Consider the following 19,019-nt stretch of genomic DNA (forward strand, 5'->3'; position numbering starts at 1 on the left):
CAGAAAGAGGGTGGTCCATAATCAATCAAATTTCCAAGCTAATTAAGCTACATTTTTTACGATGGTTTCTACTTTGATTTAAAGTACAACGAACTCTTTTTCAATCTTATTAAAAAAAAAAAAAAAAAGAAGAAGAAGAAGAAGAAGAGATGCACATTGAATAAGTCAAGTCATATACACCTAACGGAGAAAGTTAAGGTTGAGATCCAAAAATGTGGAATGGGATTGAGTTATTGACAGCGAAAAATTAAAAGATGAGATGAAAGGAGCATGGGGCCTGGAGCATGAGTGAAAAGCAGAAACATACAAAAAACAATACAAATAGTACCACACAAAAAAAAAAAAAAAAACAGTATAATGGAAGGAGCTTGCCTCAAAAAAAAGGCTATGGTGTTCTTGCTCTGGCTCTTCGCCGTGGCATTGGTTGTGCAGGCGGAGGATCCGTACGTGTTCTTCGATTGGAAGGTGACGTACGGTAAACTGTCCCCGCTGGGTGTGGCTAAAGATGCGATTCTCATCAACGGTAAATTGCCGGGCCCCACGATCAACAGCACATCCAACAACAACATTGTTATTAATGTGTTTAATGAATTGGATGAGCCGTTGTTGTTCCATTGGAACGGTATTCAGCAAAGGAAGAACTCGTGGCAAGATGGGATGCCGGGAACCATGTGTCCCATCATGCCCGGTACAAACTATACGTATCATTACCAGGTGAAGGATCAGATCGGCACCCACTTCTACTTCCCCAGCACCGACCTCCACCGCTCTGCCGGCGGATACGGCGCCCTCACTGTCCACAGCCGTGAACTCATCCCCGTCCCCTTCGATTGGCCCGCCGACGAGTTATATATCTTCCTCAGCGACTGGTACAACAAGGGCCACAAGGAACTCAAGAAAACCCTTGATGACGGCCAGACCATTGCCAGGCCGAACGGGCTGGTCATCAACGCCAAGCACGGCGAGGTTGGAGACAAGATGGAGCCACTTGCGACCTTTGAGGCTGGGAAGACCTACAGGTTCAGGGTTTGCAATGTGGGGATGAGGACCTCCATCAATTTCAGGTTCCAAGGTCACAATATGGTTCTAGTGGAAATGGAGGGCTCTCACACCGTGCAGAATGATTACGATTCCCTTGATCTCCATACCGGACAGTGCCTCTCGGTTTTGGTCACAGCCGATCAAGAACCAAAGGATTACTACTTGGTGGCTACCAGCAGGTTCTTCAAGCAACAGCTCTCCACCGTGGCTCTCATCAGCTACGCCAACGGCAAAGGCGCCGCCGCAGCTGAATTGCCCCCACCTCCACCTGATAACACCGAAGGTATTGCCTGGTCTATTAATCAGTTCCGATCTTTCAGGTGGAACTTGACTGCCAGCGCCGCCCGCCCCAACCCTCAGGGCTCCTACCACTACGGCCAAATCGAAATCACCCGCACATTGAAGCTGGTTAACACCAAGGGCGAGGAGGGAGGCAAGCTCCGATTCGCAATCAACGGCGTGTCCCACAAGGACCCCGACACCCCACTCAAGCTCATCGAATACTTCGAAATGACCGACAAGGTGTTCAAGTACGACCTTATGCCGGACGAACCAGCAGGCGACGCCAGCAAGATTACCGTTGCCCCCAACGTGAAGAACGCCACCTTCCGCAACTTCGTCGAGATCATCTTCGAGAACCACGAGAAGGTAATCCAGTCATACCACATCAACGGCTACTCGTTCTTCGCGGTGGCCATCGAGCCAGGGAAATGGAGTCCCGAGAAGAGAAAGAACTACAACTTGGTGGACGCAATAAGCAGACACAACATCCAGGTGTACCCCAACTCCTGGGCTGCAGTGATGACCACCCTTGACAATGCGGGATTGTGGAATGTGAGGTCAGAAATGTGGGAGAGATTCTACTTGGGACAACAATTCTACTTCAGTGTCCTCTCCCCGGCTCGGTCATTGAGAGACGAATACAACATTCCCGACAATCAGCTCCTGTGCGGTGCAGTCAAGGGCAAGCCCATGCCAAAGCCATACACCATCTAAACCCTCTCTAAACTAAATATTAAAAAATACTTACCCCCATTTTCTACTTATAATTTTTACTCCACACAAAATCTTAATGTACACACTTACATTGGGATCCACATGAAAAAAAAATTAGCTTGTCAGTGCCAGCCACATGAGGCCCTAAAGTTTAGGGAGTTAGATTTGGGAGTATATGTAGTAGAACTCCTAAATATTTGTCTATTTATGTATTGTTATTATGAATATTTATTTATTATTAAATTTTTTATACATTAGTGTTTTTAAATAATTTTAGTTTTTCCTCAAAAAAAATAATTTTAGTTTTTAACAAATTAAATTAATTTTAATTTTAACTTAAAATTATGAAAAAAAAACTATATATAATGATGATAAGAATGGATATAAGCATCTTAGCTTTTTGAGAATTCAAATATTACTGCAAGATATAAGAACGAGGTAAAAACTTACCGAATTGGAGTTAATTTTGTTAGCCCAGGCCCCAAGTGTGTATTTTATGTTATTTTAATTAACAATGAAAGAAGTTTAAAAAAAAAAAAAAAAACATCTTAGGAATTATTTATTTATTTATTTTTAAATTTTTATAGAATATTCAAAGTCATTATGAGTATTGTTAAAATATTTTATATAATCAAATTATCTCATATATTATAACAAGCGAATCAGATATCTATTATAAATATAATAAGAGTCTTGGTAATTGCACTACTAGAAAACTACCCTTTTAGCGACGGACAAACATTGCGACAAACAAATTCGTCGCAATAGATGACTTTTTGCGACAAAATAGCGACAAGTGTATCACTCTAGTAAAAAATAGGTTTAGAGCTATTGCGATGATATTTATGATGTTATTGCAACAAAAAATCCAACAAAAGTGTTTTAGCATTAAAGCTATTTTTGGAGGGAAAACATGTAGCATACAAAATTTCGTCATAGTTACTTTGGCGGGAAATTACTTTTCCAGGGGTAGCTTTGCGATATGCTGGTTCCGTATGAGTGAGAACATGTGGTCTAATCTAGACCATTAAAAGCAAAATATGCACGATTGTGATTAAATCTACAAATCGTCTTAGATTGAGGAAGTTATGAGAATAACATAGTAAAGAATATTTGTCCAAGGCAAATTAGTCTTCCAAGTAACAATCAACCACATAAAAAAAAATAAAAATAAAAATTCTTCCACACACCGATTTCCTAACCTATTTCTTCTCTAATGATATTGATGGACAACAAACAACTATTTTTAATTACTAATATTAACTCCCACGCTCAGAAGTAAAAAGAACAAAACAAAACTTCACAACCAAAAAAACCCTAAAGATAGTATAATGCCCCTCAACTAACACCAAAATACACCACAACTCACCAGTACAAAACTGACCAAAAATATAGGGCAAGTTGTGTCCGGAGTTTCAACTCCGGACGCCTAAACTGACGCGGTAGCATTTTTGTAATTACAATATCCACTATTAAAATTTTTTTTTTTAAGGACTAGCTGCGTCCGAAATACCCACTTGGAACGCAGCTAGTTCGTACGACTACACCAACTGCGTCCGAAGTTGCCACTTCAGACGCAGCTTCCTTTATTTATTTATTTATTTTTCTTTCAAAAGTTACCACTTTAGATCTGGATCTGAGGGATCTCTCACCATCGCAGCCGCTCCATCGTCTTCAACCTCCAAACACCATCGTCGCTCCATCTCTCATGCCCACACAGACACCGCCACCATCCTCCGCCTCACGTCGTCGCCTCACGCCCAGCCACCGTCTTCCGCCTCACGCCTAGTCGCCGCTGCTCCTCGCCCCGCTCCTCGCCACCAGACGCAGCCGCCGGTCGCCCCACTCCTCGCCGCTGCTGCTCGTCTGGAAGGTAAGTAATTTATTTTATTTTATTTTATTTTATTTATTTGTTTTATATTTATTATTGTTTAATTTAATTTTGATTAATTATTGTGTGTTATTGTATATTAGGTATTAAGATTGTGATAGTTTTATTTCAAAAATGGTCTATGTATTGGACCTAATGCCATGTGACCGCGACCTAGAGATTAAGCTCACATTGAATGTGTAAGTAACTCCTAATTATATATATATATATATATATATATATATATATATCATTATCAACTATTATTATTCTTTTTAATTCGCCTTATGAGAGTATATTATAGGGTATTTCGGTCGTCAACAAATATGAAAGGACAAAGAGCTAAAAATTGGGTAAATTGGAGGATAATTGAGGTATATATCAAAATTAGAGTATTAATATATATTTTATAAGGCTATTAGTAATGTTTTATTGTTTAACTTTCTAATATATATACATAAAAATTTATAATTTGTAGTGTCCGAAACAATCCGGTAGTGTAGAGTGTGGATATTATGTCTTGCGATATATGTATGAGATATGCACTCTATACTATGAGTTTGAAGATTTAGAACGGGTAAGTAAAATTTAATAAAACTAAATAATTTTAAATTATATTTTATTAATGTTAAAACTAATAATTTGATAATTTTTAAATTTTTGTAGGCATTTGCGAGGTCAAAGCCCTACACGAAAAATGAAATTGATGGAATTCGTGAAATTTGGGCGAAATACTTTTGTGAAGAATGTTTATGATGTATTGTGTGGGTAAAAATGTTTTATTTAGATATTGTTGTAGGTAAACATGCATGTTGCTTATATATATAATGTTTGAACTCTTATTAAGTTAATTGTAATGATGTATGTGTTGGTACTTAGTTTTTAATAATTTAGTAGTGTTTACTTTGCTTGAGTAAAGTGTTTTGAAAACTTTGAAGTATTGGATGGTTTTGAATGGATTGTTTTGAGAACTTAGCTAGATTTGAAGTGTTGGTAACTTAGCTTTGAATTGTTGAGAAATATTTAGATTTGAAGTGTTGCTTATTGTTGAAGTTTAGTTGTTTATGTTTTGAGATTTGTAAAGTTGGTGTGGTTTGATATGTATGTGTTGAGAACTAGATAGGAACTACTATATTGTAAATACTACAGAAAATTTTCTGGGGTGCACAGAAAATAAATTGTATATAAAAAAATAGCTGCGTCCGGAACTGGGCGGTTCCGGACGCAGCTGATTAATTAAAAAAATAATAAAAAGACCAGCTGCGTCCGGAATTGCCCAGTTCCGAACCCAGCTGATTAATTAAAAAAATATTAAAAAAATACCAGCTGCGTCCGGGCAACTCCGGATGCAGATAGTCCAGTCTATCTATGTCCATAGCATATGCGTCCGGAGTATTATGGACGCAAATAGTCCATAACTCCAGACGCAAATGCCCTTTTCTGTACTAGTGACTACAACATCGATGCATTGGTACTATAATACCGATGCATAAATACTATAACTACAAGCCGCCACCACTGCAACGCACACAAAATTTACCACCGCCATACTAATACAAAATGCACAACACTGCCCCACAGAATACCACATTTACTACTAGCAATGCACGACTTTTACTTTGGGAGTGCACAGAGGTGTACAACATATAGTCCTATAATGCATAACCTCACACCAGTAGTAATACCTAACCAATGCACTACTCATAGTCTTACGATGCACCACACCTAGTGCCCCAATGGATAGCTCAACAACTTACGATGTACAGCTCCTAAAATAACAGATTTATAAATAAATAAAAAAATCAAAATCAAACTCTAATGAACCACAAAAAAAAACAAAACAAAACAAAAAGCAAATGAAAACGACCAAAAAAACCCTTCTTTTTTTAGTACTATTGACTCTGTTACAATATAGCTACTTTCTCAAAGTACTAAAGCACAAAGAGTAAAAAAAAAAAAAAACAAATGAAAACGACCAAAAAAATCCTTCTTTTTTTAGTACTACTGACTCTGTTACAATATAGCTACTTTCTCAAAGTACTAAAACACAAAGAATCAAAAAAAAAAAAAGCAAATGAAAACGACCAAAAAAATCCTTCTTTTTTTAGTACTACTGACTCTGTTACAATATAACTACTTTCTCAAATTAATAAAGCACAAAGAGTCAACAGTTACCTCCTCCACTAAGGCTCAAACCCACTCCCATCATCCATGTGGCACATCATCCATGTGGCACAAAGAGTCAACAGTTACCTCCTGCACTAAGGCTCGAACCCACTCCCATCATCATGTGGAAGTGTAAACCGGGACACCGGATGCCATTAGATCACAAGGTCTTTGGCAAAAAAAAAAAAAAAGACCCAAATCCATGTCACTTAAATTACACCAAGGATGAAGGTTCATTAAGGCTTTTAATTTCAATCTCTTATGGGGCTTTGGAGGTGGTACACCGACCCATTCATAGCTACTATTTCATATTTTGCCATGTTTATTACTTTTTTTTTTTCTTTAGTTTTAAGTTTGAAGTCATTTCCGACTTCCTTTCTGTTTCTATGGGTTTCCTTCTTAAGGTATGTTGTTTTCCTTCTTAAGAGGTTTTGTTTTCCTTTTTAATGTGCGTTGTTTTCATTCTTAAGGTGCACCATTTTTACAGTTTTTTTCACTCAATATTACCGTGGTATTTTTTCAGTTTCGGTTCCCAAGTTCAAAATTATCTGATCAAGGTTTTGTTGTTTTTAATTATCTAATTGAAAAGGGAAAAAAAATATGATAGCAATATAATAACATACAAATAGTGGATTTGTAATCTTTGGAGTAAACATGATTTGAACCGTTGATCTAGATTTGATCAACGACTAAGATCTAATCCCATCTATTACCTGGGCGTATCTCTGCACCAAAACTCATCCACATTTGTGTTCATTCATATTTTCCCCATCATATTCATCATTTATATATTTATATATTATTTGGATATTAAGTTAACACCTATACAATAAATGTAATTTTTAATACTCGTTACTAAATCCATGAGAGTTAATTGAAGAACATGATGCAAATTGTATCCAAATTAAATACCTTGTGCATATATTGTATAAAACCAAGTTTGAGGCTGGTCGTAGCAAAAATGAGTGATGGTGAGTGTACGGGTGTAAAATGTCATTCCGCTTAGGATTGGGGTTTATGGCACGCAATATGCGATCACAAAACTAGGCACTAGCATAAGGAGATCAACAAGAAGCTAAGCAAATAACAACAAGATGGAACAAACACATATGGACAAGAAATAATACAAAATAAAGAAATAGAACTCAAGCTACGGAGCATTATCATCTAGATACTTCAACAACCTACGGGGTTAGAGCGAACAAATAACCAAAGAGTCAATCAGGAATACACATAGGTATCCTAGTCTATAAGTCACTCACGTGAGCAAATTAACAAGGATTAGAATAAGGAATCGCCTCACTTTCATGGTGTATCAATTCCAAGTCCATCAAGCACACAAATTAAAGCATCTTAAATCCCCAATTTTCCCTATTTTTATAGGAAAAATCGGGTTTATGCAAGAGGTGGCTCGAATTCATCTCCCAACTCTCATTGAGGCAAGGAATCCTTCAAATACATGCTAATGAATGTGTACATTAAACATTAACAAAATTCAAACACAATACGCTCATAAACACATGAACCCTAGGTTGAGGTTCTTCCATTTTTTCACAATAATCACAACTTAAGCATCAAAATAGATAATACAACCCTAAATCAAGTCCATAAACTAACTACTCATGATTAAATAGCATAAGGAACACAAAAGCACAAGTAATAAACATAAATCTTGCAAAAGAAAGAGGTAAAGGAAATAAAAGCTTCTCTATGAAAATAGGTGGTAGAATCTTGAAATCCAAGCTTCAAATCCAAGATTACAAGCTTCAAATATGTTTAGGAACCTAAATTTAAGCCTAATCTAACCTAAAAATATGAAAGGAAGTAAAAGGAAGTGTCTAGGGTTCAACCATGGATCATAATCGTGGAAATGAAGATCAATTCAAGCTTAAATAAGTGGCAGAGTATACAGGGACGGCCTCATGGACGGGTGTACAATAAGGGGTACGCCACATGCTTCGTGTTTGAGATCTTGGACGGGCTGAGCAGAGGGATGGACGTACGCAAGGGGGGTACGAAAATTCCAGTGAGCACGAGAAAATGGCTTGAATTTGCGTACTCCTAGAGGAACGGGCGTACGCATGGGGTACGATTTCCTCAAATTAAATTTTCCCCATCTTTGTAGCTTCTTGATCTTCAAGACTCTCATTGACTCTACATGCAACCAAAATGCTCGAATAATCATTCAATTCATCTAAATCATCAAGAATTACATATTAACACATAAATGAATCAAATGAGGAACACTTTGGGCAAAATTATAACAAATGACAAGAAAAATAAACTTAAATGCAAGGTGAAAACATGAACATTTAAGCACTTATCAGAGACCCCTCACCGGTTCATCGCTTCTTGCCCTAGAGACTAGCGGAGAATATTTGTTATATATGACATTTGTTTATGTGTGTTAGAAATCTAAATACGGCCACGTATGTATAATTAAATGTATTAAATTATTATTTAATTAGTCAAAATTAAAGTGATTTATTTGAAGTATGTAAAATTTATGACTAAAGATCCACCAAAAGAAATAATTTATGACTAAAGGAACCATTATCATGAAAAATTACCATGTAAATACCATAATGATATTTCTAAATCGATGGGGGACCAAATATAAATATTAAAATATAATAATACTTACTATATAATGGGGTTATGGAATTATGGTCTCCCATTGTAAGTAGAAACAAAACTCATTATGAATTAAGTATGCTTCTACACTTTAGTTTATAAGTGTGCAATATGGGTAGAAAAAATCAATCTCCAAACTCAATGTAATCGAATTGCAACTGCTCCCAATAGCGGTGTTAGTGAACAAAGCTTTCAATAAACTACTCGTCTACGGGTAAGCGTTCGCTTGTGTTCATTTGTTAAGGTAAACGAACATAAATGAACAAATTTTAGAGCGTAGCTAAGCACACAACTTATGCATCACTACTCTATCAGCCTTCAACTGATCCATGATTTTCGCCGGAGGGTCGTGAAATTCTATACAGTCGCAATTCCTCTGAGAATCCTTAGGTTGTTGGATTTCCTAGATTTAGACAAAGAACATTAGAGCTGGAGTAGCATGTTAATAGGTCAAGATAAAGGAGTTGGGCAAGGAGTGTGACATGGGTTGACAACCCGTGATTGTGAGACTATTTTTGTCTTATGAGCTCGACCAAAAGGGTGATTCACATGCTCTTGAAGGTCATAGTTTGTGTAGGGGCAGACCAAGAACTAAAAGCTCATAAGACAAAAATAGCTATAGAGTTAATACTCAATATAGTCCTCGATTATAGTGGTTTTACTCAATTTAGTCCTAAGTGACTTTTTGTACTTTATTTAGTCCTCGACTTTAATGATTTTACCCACTTTAGTCCTCTGTTAAGAATTCTGTTTGTTGGGTGTTAATAACAAGGTTAACATGGTAATTTCATTTCTATTTTATTTTTTTTATCAAATTAATTATTAATTATATGTTCTATATATATTTACACAATCGCATACTAAAGACAAAGTAAATTATAATACTTTAGGAAAAAAAAGAAAAAACAGTTAGCAAATAATGAGCAATTAGTTAACTTTGACATATTGAAATTCTGATCACTTTTCAAATGAATTCAAATAGAAGCATTTTTAGTTATTTTCAAATGAATCCAAACACAAAGCAATTAGCAAATAGCATTAACAGTAATGAATTCAAACTCAATCAATTAGCATTCTGTTCCTGTAGTATCAATACATTAGAGATACTAAGATAGAGATAAATTAGGACATATAATTAATAATTAATTTGATAAAAAACAAAATAGAAATGAAATTACCATGTTAACCTTGTTATTAACACCCAACAAACAGAATTCTTAACAGAGGACTAAAGTGAGTAAAACCATTAAAGTCGAAGACTAAATAGAGTACAAAAAGTCACTTAGGACTAAACTGAGTAAAACCACTATAGTCGAGGACTATATTGGGTATTAACTCAATAGCTATATTTACACCAACTCCTTTTAGGGTCCGTTTGGAAAACAGGAAAATGACTTCTGGAAAATGAATCATTTTCAGTGTTTGGATGTATTATGGAAAATTGTCTTTGTGTGTTTGGTTCATTTTCTGGAAAATGAATAGAATTGTAAAATTAAACATTGTAATTGTTTTATTTAAAATATAAAAAATTATAATAGTTATTAAAATAATGGTATTTAATAAAAATAGAATTTATAAAAAAATTAAAAATTAAAAAATTAAAAAAAATTAAAAAAAACGTAGCAAAGGTTTTCGGCGGTTTCCCCACCTCCTTGGTCCATGGTCATGGGTGATATGGCTTGATTTTGGTCGAAAACATGCGAAACAGCTATTCTGGCAATTCCGTAAAATGACTTACGGAAAAAAATTTCGTAAGTCATTTTCCAGAAAAATGAACTGATTTTTCTTGGTCAACGGAAAACATTTTCCGTTGACCACATTTTCCGGACGTTGCCAAACACAGAAAACTCGAAAAACATTTTCTGGAAGTCATTTTACGGGTTACCAAACACACCCTTAGTTCTTGGTCTGCCCCTACACAAACAATGACCACTCCATAGTGTCACATGCACCACAGGTTGTCAATCCATGTCACACTCCTTTCCCAACCCCTTTATCTTGACCTATTAACATGCTACTCTAGCTCTAATGTTCTTTGTCTAAATCTAGGAAATCCAACGACCTAAGGAGTTGGTCCAAAAGAGTGCTGACAATAATTGAATTTGTGATCTTTAAGAGCATGTGAATCATGTTCCACCCATTTAATCACCTTTTCTAGAGGAACAACCAGGTTTTTATTATGGCATCTTGCAAGAAGTAAGGGTTGGAAATGAGATTGATGATTGATGATTAATTATTTAATTAAGAGGAACAATATACGCCAAAGACCTTGTGGTCAAGCAGCACCCGGTGTACAGTCCTATGTGGAAGGGAGTAGGTTCGAGCCTCAGTGGGGTCATCTGTTGACTGTTGACTCTTTGTGCTTGTAACCGAGTCAGTAGAACTCAAAAAAAAAAAAAAAAAAAGAGGAACAATATATATGATCAACGTAACTTTGAGATGTGCACTAATTGCTGTATGTAATGCCCTAGTTTAGGTGCGTGGTAGGAGAGGAAATAAAAGTATTATTTGAATATATATATAGTTACTATTTTTAATTTATATTATACCATATTAAGTGATGTGAGATATTATTAATGTGATATTACTATAAAATTATGAGATACTATATGATATTATGGTAATATGGCATATTGGCATATATAACTTTTACCTATAAACTCCACTCATTGTCAGATTTAATAACCCTTCTATACTTTTAGTTCAAAGATGGAAGAATATTGCAAAAATGAGGCACTACACATTTTGACAAGGTTTCGACATTTGCCCCGTTTGGTCGTCTTCGATCTGGACTACACCCTCTGGCCATTCTGCTGGTAAACTCCCCCGAGCCTTCATATATTATATACTATAACATGTGTATTAATTAGTTCTTGATGTATCATGTAAGCATTTGCTTTGCTTTTGTTTGCCTCCACCAAAATCTCGTACACCTTCTCAACATTATTGGAACTCTTGTGCTTTTATGAACTCCAAATTTTATTATATTGTACCATTGTATCGAGTACAATCATGTATATTTTTGTTTCAGCCATACGCGCTGCAAATGTGAAGTGCCAAGATTGTATCCTCAAGTGAAGGCCATTTTATGTGCTCTCAAGGAGGTGGGAGTTGGCGTTGGTATTGCCTCAAGATCGCCCACTCCTCACATAGCTGCAGATGCTTATCTCTGGAAGCTGGGGATAAAGTCTATGGTTATAGCACAGGTGATATATAAATATATAAATAAATAAATAAACAAATATATATATATATATATATATATATATATATATATATATATATATATATATATATATATATATATATATATATATATATATATATATATATATATATATATATATATATATATATATATATATATATATATATATATATATATATATATATATATATATATATATATATATATATATATATATATATATATATATATATATATATATATATATATATATATATATATATATATATATATATATATATATATATATATATATATATATATATATATATATATATATATATATATATATATATATATATATATATATATATATATATATATATATATATATATATATATATATATATATATATATATATATATATATATATATATATATATATATATATATATATATATATATATATATATATATATATATATATAAATAAATAAACAAATATATATATATATATATATATATATATATATATATATATATATATATATATATATATTTGGTTGTGTTATTGTTACCTTTTACTTATAATGTTTATTTACTGTGTATGTTACTGCTACCAGGAAGTGTTTCCCAGTTGGTCACCCAAGACAGAACATTTCCAGAGGATCCACAGAAGAACAGGACTGCCCTACAATGAAATGCTGTTTTTTGATGATGAAACTAGGAACATAGATGCGGTAATGATTCAACTTTTCTGTTTTACCTGTTCGTGAAATTAGACTAATTCAATTAAATTTTTTTAGTTCCATTTGAAAATGGTTGACCTATAGATGTTGTGTTTCTAATTCCCAGCCAACATGTTTTGTTACTCAATCCAAACTTTCAACTAGTCTTATGCCTAGGTTGACTGCAACCTTGCAATTTCTTCCAATTTCAATCCGGTATGGCAAGTTAATATTTATTAAAAAAAACTAGTTCAAGTCGTTTTAAAAGATTGCAAAAAATCAATTTTGACAGTCTAATTGTATGTCGGTTGCAGTGGGCCAGCCTTTTGTGTCTCTTTTATTTCTTTTATTGATTATTGAAATTGTAGGGTGTAAATAATATTGTATCCCATATTGAATTTCAAATATTTTGATATGTTTAGAATTCTAAATATTACCTTATATAAGTGTGTTTGATTTCAATTTAGGTGTCTAAAATGGGCGTGACAAGTATATTAGTGAGCAGCAAGGGAATAGATCTTAAAACTTTATGGAAAGGACTCTCAGCATTCAATCAGTACAACCCGTTCGCAATTAAGCCCCAGTGTGCTATACCAATGGCGCCCCATAACCACCGAATTGTGCAGCCAGAACCACTGCCACACTGGTGCTGCCAAAACTTTGTGCATATGCCTTGCAAGTTTAAAAGGCCATTGAGACACATTTAGCCATTTGTATCAACTTCTTGCAACTGTTGCAGTAGGAAAGGAAAGTAAAATGCATTTACTTTACATTTCTTAGAGAATAGAAAACTAGAGAATTGAAATAACATTATGAGCTTATTACCGAAATGGTCCCTCGATTATTGCGAAATTACCAATTTGGTCCTCGACAATTTTTCGTGCCTAATTTAGTCCCTCGACTTTGAAATTTTTAACCAATTTGGTCCTCCGTTTATTTTACCGTTAAAAATCCATTAAATCGGGACCAAATTGGTAATTTTGCTGTAGTCAAGGGACCAAATTGGTAATTTTTCAATAGTCAAGGGACCATTTCAGTGAAAAATTAGTTACCAATTTGGTCCCTTGACTATTGAAAAATTACTAATTTAGTCCCTTGACTATAGCAAAATTACCAATTTGGTTCTGATTTAACGGATGTTTAACGGTAAAATAAACGGAGGACCAAATTGGTTAAAAATTTCAAAGTCGAGGGACTAAATTAGGCACAAAAAATTATCGAGGACCAAATTGGTAATTTCGCAATAGTCGAGGGACCATTTCGGTAATAAACTCTAACATTATTTTGGGTTGACTATTTTCAAAAATGTCATGTAATGTGTAATTTTATGGCAAATTATTGCATGGACCAATAAAAAGTACATTATTTTTATACCGAAGGTACATTATTTTTGTACTGTAGGTACATTATTTGACAGTATATATCAAATAATGTACCTTCAGTACAAAAGTAAGTAATGTACCCTAAAATAATGTACCTACAGTATAAAAATAATGTACCTTCAGTAAAAAAAAATAATGTACTTTTTATTTTTGGTCCACACAGCTGTGTGGACCATGGTCTATGTAATAATGATTGGTAGTTTTATTCCTTGGGCTGTTAGAGTATTTTGGGTTTGGGTTCTTTTGGGTTGGGTCATTACAAAAAATGAAGAACTTTGATGTATTTGCGATTGCAACTCAATCGAATCATTTTTGCACGAACTGTGGTCTACACAACTGTGTGAACCATAGTTCAAAAAACACATAAAGTATATTATTTTAACTTATAAAATACATTACACATAAAGTACATTATTCTAACTCATAAAATGCATTATCTTACCTCAAAAATTTCATTATTCTAACAAATACATAAAGTACATTATACATTATTCTAACACATAAAGTATATTATTCTAACTCATAAAATACATTATATTATCTTATCTCAGAAATTTCATTATTCTAAAACACATATAAAATACATTATTCTAACACATAAAGTGCATTATTTTAACTCATAAAATACATTATCTTAGCCCAGAAATTTTATTATTTTAACAAATACATAAAGTACATTATACATTATTCTAACATATAAAGTATATTATTCTAACTCATAAAATACATTATCTTAACTCAAAAATTTCATTATTCTAAAACACATATAAAATACATTATTCTAACACATAAAGTACATTATTTTAACTCATAAAATACATTATCTTATTTAAGAATGTTTATTGTTCTAACACACGCACAGAGCAATGCAAGGTAGCTTTTTAAACATCAAAACAACGTCGTTTTGGATCGTGGTCCACGGATACATGTTCATTTTTAGTATACGGTTGGTTTATATTTAGTGTACTACATGTTCATATCTAGAAATGAACTTACAGCCCGTTTGGTTCGCTGGAAAATATTTGAAGGAAATGGAATTCAAATTCCATGGAAAACAAATTACCAGGAAAATAGATTCCATTGTTTGGTTAGTGGAAAAGAAATTATTGGGAATATGAATTCCATTGTTTGATTGGATTTGGAATGGTAAGGAATTATGAATATAAAGACCAATATGCCCTTAACAATTAATAGTGATAATAAATTATATTATTTTGATAAGGGTAAAGTTGTCCAATTGCTCAATACTTTCTTCCCAAACTCTTTGGAAAACAAAATACCAACTCCTAGCAAATAATTTGTTTTCCTCCACTTTTGGGAACTCAAGTTCCAATGGAAAACATTTTCCATCCAACCAAACAATGGAAAAACACATTTTCCTTCACTTCATGAAAAATCTTTTCCATGGAAAAGATTTTCCATCCAACCAAACACCCCCTTTATAGTACACTAAAAATGAATCAGTATAAAAATATAATCAAACTACTAAAATGGACCTATATGATACTAAAAATGAAGTTACAATATACTAAAAATGAATTTGTATCAGTGATATACTTTTCAGTATAGACCATGATCCATTGATCCTCTATATCACTATATGCTTGTCAACATCCATTATATATATGTGTGTGTGGCGTGTATATATATAATGCATTGATCTACAAAGTCTCTCTTCTCATAATTCTTTTCCTTTGCTTCCTTCCATGATCTTGACTCTTCTTAGCATACAAACTATCACCAATAGAGCCCTATCTTCCCATTCTACCTGCGTTGATTATGAGCCAATAGGGTTACGGAGATCTTATTGAATTTAATCGTGATTTTCGTGTACGTGAGAGTAGTCACCATATGTTCAAAGGAAATAGGCGGTGAACATAGAAAGATCATAGCCTTGCCTTCATCTTCAACCTTGACATCAAGCCTGGCTAGATTTGATATTATTTAGTTGAAGACATTAATATGTTGCACCAAGTCTGAACGCTCTTGCATCGTAAGCCGTAAAGCCTCTGCTTTCTATATAGTTTGTTCTTCAGAAATTTTTTTCATGAATTGACGCTCCAATTTATCCAATTCAAATTTCTTTTGGAGTTGCCAGTTCAAGGTCCAAACGAGACACACGACTTAATCTGCGAGGCATAATCGAATGGTTCATGATGTCACATGTTCCTTTAAATCCTCCCAATCATGCCAGATTAGTTGATTTTTCTGCCTTTTTCAGAAGAGCATGTTGTGCCAACAAATCCTTAACCCTAAACTTCCATAACCCAAAATTTCATGTATCATCGAATTTTGATACTTCAAATTTCGTATTCGAACTGGTCATCTCAATTGTGCTTTGATACCATGCGTTGAGATTAATAAAAGCAAGACATAACAACAATAGCATAAAGTAAAGAAGACAAGATTTACATGATTCGACAATATAATGCGTATACGTAAGTTATTCTTTTATTAATTGTGATAGTGATCAACGTATTTATACAAGCTAATTAAGTACAAAAAAAAATACCCTTGTACCTTGGGTCCGACCAACTCCGTTCCGCTCGATTCCATACTCAACATTTCAAGAGGTTTTATTTTTTATTTTCGCGATGGATTCCATAAAAGAAGCTCTTTGAAATTCAAAGAAAATGGCAATTAGGCGTTAGTAAGTAGTTGTGGTTCATCATTTAGACAAAGCTTCATTCATGGCCCGCCCATGGCATGCCAGAAGAAAGTTGACGTTGCTGGCAAGCTGCCTCATTATGCACATACAACCCAACTCCGATCCATATATACAGATCGAAAACAGCTGCGCTAGCTAGCGGATTATATTCAGAACCTTATATTACGCCGGCACTGGATTGGATCAGTGCAACTTAAAATTTATATTATTTACTTGAAACCCCTGCGGATCCAAGCAACGTAACCCCCAATTAAGTTAGTTGCTTTGATCAATCACATCAAGCTATGATATGATTTAGCGGAAACACAATGATTGATTTCCCCAATCGAGAGTTGAAACATCTATCAGAACTCACAGTACAGATGGATGGCAAACGTCGGTTGCCAAGGTTCAATGATTCCAACCTGCTGCCTACGTAAAACCGAAAGCCTAATTAACGTGTTTGTTTCGCAAGATTAACATCGTAGTCGGCAAACTAATTTCACTAGCTAGCTCACTGTACTGTTCGTTAATCTTCAATCTCAATCAATCATTCAGAACCCACTGTTGTTGACCCTACTCCTACTCCAAGCAAAGGCAATCGGCAGTCCTAAAACTAGGTCGAACAATGATTTTCTTGATAACACTGCAACTGCGCATGCGTGCTAGCAACCCTAATCAATTTTTAAGGGCAACTACAGAATAGTGGTTTTTGGATAGATTTTTGAGATGATAATAATACTTATGTGGAGGAGAGATGAACGCAGTTGTTATGCCATGGATCGGAGTCCATCTTGCAAGGTGGGTCCAGATCTACTCTGTTCATAATTTTAGAACTGTATATGTTCACAATTTTTGAACTCTACATTCATAATTTTTGAACTTTATATTTACAATTACAGCACTCTATGTTTACAATTTTAGAACTTTATGTTCACAATTTCATATAACTCTATGTTCATAATTTCATAACTCTATATTCAATAGTATAACACAATTTTTGAATTTACATAACAAAATTGTGAATATAGAGTTCAAAAATTGTAAATATTGAGTAATGTAATTTTGTATATTGAGATTTTAAATTGTGAATATAGAGTTTTTAAATTGCAAACATGAACCTGGTACGGTCCACCTTGTAAGGTGGACCCTGGTCCATAGCATAATTTGCCAAGGAAGGGGAGAAAGAATAAAATGCCCACAAGTGTTGCAATTTGCAAGAGGTGCTGGTTTTTGTCTTCTACTGTGGGCCCCATGAAAAAAAAAAAAAAAGGTTGAGCTGGTGCTAATGTGCACCAGCAGATCCTAGTGGGCGCCAGTGGTCGTCAACTGGCGACTACCCTCATTTATTAATTGTTTTCATTTTCTTTTTCTGTTTCTCGTTTCTTTTTTCTTTTTTTTTTTTTCCTTCCACTCCTCTCCTAGGTGGCACTCGAAAATTTATACAAAAATTATACTAATGGAGCCATGCAAGGCGTGCCGAGCCTATTGGATGACCTTGGCTCTGATACACGCTTTATCACGAAAATTGTTTATTATATATCCATCCTTCTTAAAATCAGTTGTGATAAGTATGTTAACATTAACCATTTAACAACATCTTTCATGGTAAGTTGTTGCGCTACGGTTCGATGGCAGGATGCTAAACTCGCTCTCCAAGCGCAGTCCCAACGGAGCCTATGTTTTATGTTAACAATTAAAGCACGCAGAGGCTAGCAGCTAGCCTCCATGTGCTTAGTAGATGTGCTCATGGAGACCTATGAGTATTTATGTGCTGGGTGTAACTTAGCTTGAAGGAATGATATATGTACAATTAATTCATGGCCCAACCAGCAAGCATTTTCATTGTAGCTACTGGTTATAATAGTAGCTACTAACACCCATGTGCAGTACTACAATAGAGGTTCTTATGTTGTCTAGTCTCTAGAAAAGCTTAACTCTAATCAACCTATAATCTAGATATACCCTCCGATCCATTTTAACAACTGAGTTGAGGCTACCGGGGAATGAAAATTTTCCTGAGCAAGAACCAAGTGAATTTAGCCTCAGTTAAAACCGATACTAGCTAGAGGCCATCCAACCATGCATGTGTAGTTCATGTTTTTAATTTGTCGTTAGAGATCTATCTAATGTTGTTATTGAAATTTGAAATATATAAAAAATAATAGATGCAGAATTTAGGGTGTGTTTGATTCAAACATTAGAATCAAAATGATTATGGGATCGGAATCAAATAGAGTATCTCATGTTTACAGTGATTTGATCATTTTTGGAATATACTTCCTGCCAAACGTATTGTAATTAAGGATTAATAATCAGGCTTTATTATTATGCCACAATAATGCTAACAGTTATTTTTATTTTATA

The 19,019-nt window shown here is 34.3% G+C and overlaps 3 protein-coding genes across 3 annotated transcripts; all 3 read left to right on the plus strand.

Moving 5' to 3' along the window:
* Positions 1-346: 346 nt before the first annotated feature.
* On the plus strand, positions 347-2,163 carry LOC116017404 (L-ascorbate oxidase homolog). Its single transcript, XM_031257986.1, has one exon. The coding sequence runs from the start codon at positions 358-360 to the stop codon at positions 2,035-2,037; it is 1,680 nt and encodes a 559-aa protein (XP_031113846.1). The 5' UTR covers positions 347-357; the 3' UTR covers positions 2,038-2,163.
* Positions 2,164-3,673: 1,510 nt separating this feature from the next.
* Positions 3,674-4,783, plus strand: LOC116014720. Its single transcript, XM_031254665.1, has 5 exons — positions 3,674-3,910; positions 4,012-4,107; positions 4,212-4,281; positions 4,386-4,484; positions 4,574-4,783. The coding sequence occupies exons 2-5, from the start codon at positions 4,043-4,045 to the stop codon at positions 4,661-4,663; spliced, it is 324 nt and encodes a 107-aa protein (XP_031110525.1). The 5' UTR covers positions 3,674-3,910; positions 4,012-4,042; the 3' UTR covers positions 4,664-4,783.
* A 6,625-nt stretch (positions 4,784-11,408) lies between these two features.
* LOC116016100 (magnesium-dependent phosphatase 1-like) lies at positions 11,409-13,330 on the plus strand. Its single transcript, XM_031256262.1, has 4 exons — positions 11,409-11,523; positions 11,739-11,913; positions 12,519-12,635; positions 13,091-13,330. The coding sequence occupies exons 1-4, from the start codon at positions 11,417-11,419 to the stop codon at positions 13,328-13,330; spliced, it is 639 nt and encodes a 212-aa protein (XP_031112122.1). The 5' UTR covers positions 11,409-11,416.
* Positions 13,331-19,019: the final 5,689 nt, after the last annotated feature.

Source organism: Ipomoea triloba, chromosome 4 (assembly GCF_003576645.1).
Source record: "Ipomoea triloba cultivar NCNSP0323 chromosome 4, ASM357664v1".
Classification (NCBI taxonomy): domain Eukaryota; kingdom Viridiplantae; phylum Streptophyta; class Magnoliopsida; order Solanales; family Convolvulaceae; genus Ipomoea; species Ipomoea triloba.

Coding starts and splice junctions, on each gene's coding strand:
- LOC116017404 (XM_031257986.1), top strand. CDS start 358: ATGGAAGGAGCTTGCCTCAAAAAAAAGGCTATGGTGTTCTTGCTCTGG.
- LOC116014720 (XM_031254665.1), top strand. CDS start 4,043: ATGGTCTATGTATTGGACCTAATGCCATGTGACCGCGACCTAGAGATT. Junction 4,108..4,211: donor ATTAAGCTCACATTGAATGT/GTAAGTAACTCC, acceptor AGTATATTATAG/GGTATTTCGGTCGTCAACAA. Junction 4,485..4,573: donor AGTTTGAAGATTTAGAACGG/GTAAGTAAAATT, acceptor AAATTTTTGTAG/GCATTTGCGAGGTCAAAGCC.
- LOC116016100 (XM_031256262.1), top strand. CDS start 11,417: ATGGAAGAATATTGCAAAAATGAGGCACTACACATTTTGACAAGGTTT. Junction 11,524..11,738: donor ACCCTCTGGCCATTCTGCTG/GTAAACTCCCCC, acceptor TTTTTGTTTCAG/CCATACGCGCTGCAAATGTG. Junction 12,636..13,090: donor AAACTAGGAACATAGATGCG/GTAATGATTCAA, acceptor ATTTCAATTTAG/GTGTCTAAAATGGGCGTGAC.